The sequence below is a fragment of the Scomber scombrus genome, chromosome 17 (assembly GCF_963691925.1).
Source record: "Scomber scombrus chromosome 17, fScoSco1.1, whole genome shotgun sequence".
NCBI lineage: Eukaryota > Metazoa > Chordata > Actinopteri > Scombriformes > Scombridae > Scomber > Scomber scombrus.
In genome coordinates, this window is record NC_084986.1 from 12,030,801 (window position 1) to 12,038,756 (window position 7,956).

Genomic DNA, 7,956 nt, shown 5'->3' on the forward strand with positions numbered 1-7,956 from the left:
GATGCAACACGGCTCTGTGATTGGCTGAAACCGCAGAGGAAAGTTTGGATAGGTGGTAGCGCCCCCTTCTTGTTGAAGAGTCACTTCTGCATGGTGCAATGTTTCTATATTCATTGAGGGTTTTCATGGATTAACTGGATGCATTTCTTTATTAAATTAACATCCACTTCATAAGCTGCAATATACTGTACAAAGCAGTCAGAAGCTACAACACATGGCTCTGTACTCCTGCACTTTGAATAAAGTAAATATATGGGGTTAAAGTGTGGACATTTTGGGCATGTTAACATCCATATTAGGTGAACAAATGTAAACAAATTCCCCCCACATTTTGGACAATGTTTCTCAAGATGCAGCAAATAAAATGTGTCATATTAAAGTGGACTTCGGCCTATACTCAAGTAAATAGGCTCTATGCTGTAAAATATACATAATCAGAAGGTGCTCCTTCTTAAGAATAGTTCCTTTCAGTGTCTTAACCCTTACTGATCATATTGGGCCTTTCACAGTATCCTTTCATAATTCGTGTTCAACCATAAAACTATTTTTTCTTAAATGGGTGATTAACCCTAAGCTTTTAGAGAGCAGAGGGTATATTCTTTAGGTTTTATATAAGTTAATATAGAAAAAAAAACCATTCACAACCACAGTATATTATGGTCTGAAAACCCCCTACAAAAATATGCACCAGCTGCACAGAAATAAATAAAAGTTGAAATATTTTAATTTCTGTGTATTCTGGGTCACTCTGAAAAAAGACAGAAGAGGGTATTTTTCCTGCTCTCAAATGTATAAACAGGTCAAATTTGACCTGAAAAGCATGTAATGGTCAAAACAAGCGTTGTGTAAAACAAGGAAGCATTTTTAGAAATATTGGTGCTGGGGATGTTTGGTGTAACTATTTTGCACCATATGTGTGATGTAACCAATTTTAACTGTCAGCATGCATCATATTGATAACATCAGCACATCATATATTTAGCAGGAAATAACACTGTCAAATACATGTTACAGAGAAAACCTTGAAAAAGCAGCACCTCAAAGATACACTTTAGTACTTCTATTATACAGATTTTGTGTCACACATAAACCCCTAAAAGCCACATTTAGTGGCACCTGAATGAGGAACTGATGACATCTACAAAAACAATATCCTAGATATCTGAGCACACACAGCAAAGGCAACACATAAAGGTCAAACAGAGTGGCCATACATACACACACATCTAAACAAATAGTATGGATGCACACATTCAAACACAAATATGCAGCCTCAGTCTCTAGTTCCTCACCGGAGATGAAGGTAGCAGGCAAGTCTGGAGACCACTGTGTCCATTTGTCCAAACCGTCTCACACAGAGCATGACCTACTGGCCATGTGCTTGGAGACAACATAGGGGAAAAAAACACTCACGCACCATTACAAGTGGATTAGTCAGAAAGGTCAATCAGATTGTCCTGCTTCTCCATCTGCCACTGCCTACTTCTGATCCCTTCACCCACCTTCTTTACCCTCTCCTCCTCCTAATTACTCAGCCCCCCGCCATCCTCCTCCTGCTCTCAAACCGCACCTCATTCTGACCACATTAACATTGCAGACATCTGTGTCTTCCAGCAGTAGTCTCACAACATGATGTGTTATGATGTTATGGGTGTATATATATATAGAGATATATATATATGTATAGAGAGAGAGAATATTACATATTGCAAATAGTACATTATTGGATATTCACAGTATTTATATTGTAATATGTTTTTTTATGGACCAATATCTAACATCTTGATTGTATTTGGAGTTTTTCTATAAAAACCCAGTTTTATAATCTCAATTTGCATTCTGGAATTAAGCAGCTTTCTGCTCTGGAGGCTTGCTCGTGTACCCCCCCCTGCTGTTGTTAGCAGGTACAACATCTAGAGGCTGTTTGAAATAAAATGTGTATGATCACTGCGTGCTGCACACACACACACACACACACACACACACACACACACACACACACACACACACACACACACACACACACACACACACACAGTCCCCCTCCCCATTTGCTGTTAATCAGATTAACACAAACTCAGCAGCACAGCATTTTACAAGGTCTCACTCTCTGTATCCTTTCCCCTATACATGAACAAAGAAGGTGCATGAATATATTGTGGGTCAGAAAATCTAAATGCTAAAGCGTTGGATGCATAATCTATAAAAAAACATTGTCAAAATGAATGCACTTTGGTGATAGCAGATCCTCAAAAATGTTCAGACGTACAGTGATTTTTAAATCACTGTCATAGATATAAAATAGCTGAAATTATTTATCGGAAATGAATTTAACGGTAAAAAACGATAGTAGTTCAACCCAAATAATGTAGGAGCAGTAATCTCACAGTGAGAACAGCACAGCATTGGTTTAACCATGAAGCTCAACTCTGGCAAATTCAAAATCATCCAATTTATCTGCAATAAAGACAAGATGTCTTAGAAGTGAATTGTTTTTTGTTTATTTTTATCACCTCAAGAGTGATCAAACCCCATGAAAATGTTTAAAACACTCCAATGGAAACAGTATCTATTAAGGTGTGGCAACTTCTTGGAAATAATTTCTTCCATCCATAATAATTAGCAACGTGAGGTGTGGGCACATTCAAACAGAAAATTAACTATTGAGCGACATCATTAACAAATATTTGAAGAACATTTCAATGTGGCTACAATTTCAAAGAAATTAATTAAATTCTTTTAAAGGGAAAAAAAACAGTACACCAGTGCAACATTATTCCCTTTATAACACCATCAACAACACAAAAGGCTTAGCTGTCAGAATCTGAAGAGCTGGAGAGAAAACGGTACTGCTGAACCTTGAAATCGTCTTTATCTGCAACACACAAAGATTTGATTAAAATGGTCATGTATCATTTTGGGTTCCTCTGTTCACATGCTAAATAAAATGTTTGTTGATGTTTCAGTTGTTTGTCTATGATTAAGAATCATGGGAGCTGCAGTTGTGAAATACTGACAAAATAACAATTGTTATGTTTAAAGTAATGAGATGGGTTTACTTTTAATGTCCACTACATTAGTATTGAGCCAACTCACATGTGGGACAAGACAAGTAGATATAAAACCCACAGTGAATCAGTCAAGGGGACTTACTTTTTTTTTTTTTCTTTCAAATGTCATCTTTAAATCTTCATGGGGCACTTCAAATCTCTAAACATCTTGGAGTACATGTCTTTCTGTTTGTCCAAGCTGTCTTTGTAGCATCTGCAACATGAAAATGATTCACACACATACATAAGACAATTTTAATTAGATTTGCTTGTGTATAAACATAGTACTTTCTCACAACAAAACTAACACAAATAATTAAATAAATAAAAACAAGTCAAGGCCATGATTCTAAAACCAAAATCATAAATCACAAGATATGCCTAATGTCAGTGTTACCCAATCGATATAATGTGCAGGCTTGCGTGCATGTATAAAGAAAACAAAAAAATATATATCCTAAAACAAATTTTTCTCTTGGCAGTGATTTTTGTAATGGCCATAGATGAATACACAGAACCAGACATCTTGACTACTGTACTTATGTAAGTGTTTATGTGTCAAATAAAAGGTTCATCTTACATTGCTACTTTCCTTAGAAGGTTGTTAATGTCGCTGTCAAAGGGCTTCTTTGCTTGAGCAGATATGAGGCAATCCTGGGCACTCTCGTACTCATGCAGCTCCAGATACGCCTGACAGGGACGACATCAGTCTCAATAATGGACTAGCCTTTATTTATAGTTTAAGGACATGGCAACATATTGAACCTTGAGAAGGCAACGCTGCCTGGGGATTTCAAGTTGCATTTAGGCTCATATGGGGGTTTAAAGTTCAGAAGTTAAATGTTAGCCAGAATTCGCCCCCTAAAAATAAATTGTTTAAATAAATCTGTAAGTGCATGAATGTTAAGGTAATTATAGCTAAAACAGGGCTAATATGTGGCTGACAAGTCGCATTTTAAACTATCAGGAGATTTTCTCAGCTCATGTGGATTGATGATTTGCGAATAGAAAAAAAGGTGGAATTATGGTTTAAACTCGTAACATAAAATGCTCCAACTGTGTGCATCATTCCTATTTTTAAAACTCCATGGCAACTTTTTTCATAGAAAGAAGACACATCTAATCCCAGGTACTTCAGAGTCTGTGGGAATTTTTATCTTCTTTTCTGATAAACAAAAACAAACTAAGGTCCCGTCTGACCTGTCCACAGCGGAAAAGAGCCTTTGTGTTGGCAGAGTCTATCTCTAAGGCTTTGTTGCTGTATTTCAGGGCTTTGTGTGGGCTGTCCAGACGGAGCTCGGTGAGGGAAAGATTCAGATAGAGCGGAAGAAGAGCTATCTTGATCTTCTCCTTTTCTGCATCGCTTTGTGTTTCCCTGTTCCCAAGCAACATCAACGCCTGTTGGCCAAGAAGAGAGTCTGTTATGAAATGCAGGTTTCCACTTTAAAATCTAGTTTTGATTAAAGTAAATTCAGACAAAGAATGGCATCTAAGTGGCTGATAACATTAAATTAAACATATTAAATATAAAAGTAATAACAACAGCACACACCAGCTTACCTGTTTATAGCGATCTTTAGCGTTGTCATAACGGCTCTGGTTGAAGCAACGGTTGCCAAAGCTGCGTTGCGTGTTGACGACTTCAAGAAGAGTGGACAGAGGAGCAGTGTTCTGTTCCTCCTGAACACAGACCAATGTAATCTTAGTACATAACAATAACATACACTTGCTGTCAAGTGGGAGAACAACAATTTACATTATCTGTGATACCTCAATGCTCTCAGACGGTGACAACAATGGGACACAATACTGTCCAGCCTCCTTACCGGACTCATCTCAATAAAGTCGTCCACTTGGCCCGAGTCGAGGTAGTCGAGGATTTGAACCTCATACAGAACCACTGCAGATGAGGGAATGAACGGAGGACAACCCATTTCCCCGTACGCATACTGGGGCTGGAAGAGAAAACGAGAGAACTCTCCTTTCTTCATGGTCAGCAGACCCAGCTCCAGTCCAGCCAGTGTCACATCTGTTTCAATCATTTGAAGAAAGAGACAATAGATCATCAATCAGATAACATCCTGACATCCATCCAGAAGGCCACAACATTTGTAAGTAATGCGCTAACACTATTTCTGACCTCTCCCTAACTTCATCATCCGGGGGTACTTGAAGCCAGTGGTGGTCTCAAAGGGCCGGTCCGAATATTCAAGGAAACCAGAGTAATGGACTGTGTAAGAAGAAAAGAACAAGGATGGATGACAGCTGAACAAAGTAATACGGTAAATAACTGTATCAGGGTTTGTTTTTTTTGTTTGTTTTTTTTTGTTTTTTTTACAAAGAAGCACTAACTCAATACTGAAGCGTTCTGGGGTACAGGTGGGCCTTCTCCCGGCTGGACCACTTCTTTCAGGATCCCTCCATCTCCCAAGACATCATTCATCTGTGGGCGTAGCTGTTCAAACGGACTCTACAAAGGCAGGAAAAACCTGTGCTTTTAATAAGTGACTAAATAAGTGACTCATAAGCATTTACCAGTCCATTAGGTATTAGTGTATGCATAGTGTTATCCAAAATAACGGCTGAAGTCTCAAAATAGTTTTGCATCACAAGATTGATATTACTGTGATGAATGAATTATTATATTATTGTGTGTACAACAGAATGTAAGTTTCATATATTTATCTGTCACATGTGCAGCATGTAGGATTTGCACACCTGAGTAGCTTCATGAGACAGTATGTTGATCATCTCAAATCATGACTTTAACACTCAAGTTTAAACAGATAATTATGATTTGTAAAATCAATATATTACTAATTAATAATGACATGCACCAAATTTAACTTCAGCTTGATCCTAAACTTACACTGTTAACAGGTTTGACCCAATTTAAACATCACTTAAGTAAATAGGAAAAGTGCTATTCCCCACTGATGTAGAGCCACAACAATTAATTTAAATGATTAATTGATTAGTCCATCAACAGAAAATTAACTGCCAATTATTTTGATAATCAATTTTACGTTTTGTGTCCCTTTTTAAAATGAAAAATGCTAAAATTCGGTATTTCCACTTTCTTAAATATTAGAACTATCTGTATCTTTGGGTTATGGATTGTTGGTTATGGAAATGTTGACTACTAATTTTTAAACATTTTCTGACATTTCAAAGACCGAACAACTATTTTTAATCTATTTACTGAGAAAATGATACACACTGTCAGAAAGGCTAAGTGTCTGGCTTTAAACATACTGATGCTGATTACAGGAGTAACTTCAGTGAATATCTATCACCCTTTAATTGTCAAACTCTGTAACCAGTGTTGGGGGTAATATATTATGTTTAGGCAGTAACGGAGTAATATAAAGCGTTACTAACTATATTTTGGTAATATTATTACATGGACTGAGTCCGGTAACGCGTTACAATCCGAGTTGTCGCACAGGAATGTTTCGAAAAAACAACCCAGGCGCAACAGCCGTAAATAAAGAGGAGAAGAAGACGGATTTAAATCAACAGAAGAAGAAGACGGTATGGTTTGGAGATGGCAAGATGGCAACAACTGATAATTCAACGTTTTCTAAGTGGTTATGCTCGCAGTATTTTGAATTTGTCACAGAAAAGGATAATAACTTCAAAGTAAGGTGCACTTTATGTGCTGGTGGGAGGCCGAGGGAACTGTCTACGGCTAAAAATAGTACAAGTAACCTCAAGAAACACCTCGAGAGTTCACGGCAACAAATATTGCGCGCCTTCATGTTGTAATGCTTTGTCCTAAATGTTTATTTTGGTGAAAGTAACTAAAAAGTAATGAGTAACGTATTACTTTACACAGAAGGTAATATTGTAAAGAAACGTATTACTTTCAAATGCAACTAACTAGTAATATGAAATATATTACATTTTGGAAGTAACTTGCCCAACACTGTCTGTAACACATGAGGATATTTTGTGGACTCACAGCTAATCCACCAACACAAACACCAGGAGCCTTTCATCATTTTTAGCCACATGTGAACTCACCTGAGTGTTGCTCCTCAGCCGCTCGTCGGCATGAATCATGCTCCGGATACTGGATATTAATCCGTTTCCTGACATTTAGCTGGTGAATACGTTTGCTGCTTTAGATACTTTTATTTTATTTTTTTAAGCGTGTAAAAAAGACTACACGTAGCTAGTTGCTAACTTTGTTTTGGCGCTCAAGATAATTAATTAAGAGTCAGGTGACCTTGTCCACAAATGAGACACAACTGTCGCAGCTCAGACCTAAACAAGCCCATTTTACAATCGCGACATATGGACACTCACTATCATATGTAACATGCAGCAGATCCCCTAATTATTCTTAAAAAAATCAATAAACAAAATCTGGCCTCTTTATAAGGAACATCTGTGCAATCTAATTCAATGGGGAAATTTGCACTGTTACACAGCGGCAGTGGACAGCAAAATAGAATATAATAGCAGCAATAAGAAAAGAATAAAGAACAATAAATAAGTACAAAAACAATAAGAACAATAACAGTAAAAATATGTAATAAAGATAATTGGGACATTATTTACAGGAGTAATATTGATATTGAGTGGTAATATACCAGAGGTGATATTCTTATTGCACAGGTTAAAGTGAATACAACAGCTCTGCCATAAATTCTACATTCATGAAAACATTTTCAGTTTTTGTTGGCGTTGTCAAAAAAAGGTGATAATTCTGCTTCTATTTTGTCCACTCCATTAACAGACATGATGGGGGCAAAATATTAGGAACACCAGTCAATAAAGGAACCCAAGTACACCACCACCACCACTTAGTACAACCTCAGTAATAAACATAAAGTAGAAATATCACCTTTCTGACAATGTTAACAAAAAACAAAAAATGTATAAACTTGAAAGAAAGTAG

At 37.0% G+C, this 7,956-nt stretch overlaps 1 protein-coding gene across 1 annotated transcript; it reads right to left on the bottom strand.

Moving 5' to 3' along the window:
* Nucleotides 1-3,182: 3,182 nt before the first annotated feature.
* Nucleotides 3,183-7,151, bottom strand: fkbp6 (FKBP prolyl isomerase 6). Its single transcript, XM_062437796.1, has 8 exons — nucleotides 7,077-7,151; nucleotides 5,403-5,520; nucleotides 5,191-5,280; nucleotides 4,877-5,079; nucleotides 4,611-4,730; nucleotides 4,251-4,448; nucleotides 3,631-3,740; nucleotides 3,183-3,264 (listed from the first exon to the last, which is right to left on the bottom strand). Exons 1-8 carry the CDS (start codon nucleotides 7,149-7,151, stop codon nucleotides 3,183-3,185), a joined length of 996 nt encoding a protein of 331 aa, XP_062293780.1.
* Between the last annotated feature and the right edge of the window lie 805 nt (nucleotides 7,152-7,956).

Bases quoted from the DNA above. Each gene is read 5' to 3' on its own strand.
- fkbp6 (XM_062437796.1), bottom strand. From the start codon at position 7,151: ATGTCAGGAAACGGATTAATATCCAGTATCCGGAGCATGATTCATGCC. The intron at 4,731-4,876 runs GTAAGGAGGCTG...GTCTGTGTTCAG, and splicing joins ACTTTATTGAGATGAGTCCG to GAGGAACAGAACACTGCTCC. The intron at 3,265-3,630 runs GTAAGATGAACC...TTCATGTTGCAG, and splicing joins CTTCTAAGGAAAGTAGCAAT to ATGCTACAAAGACAGCTTGG.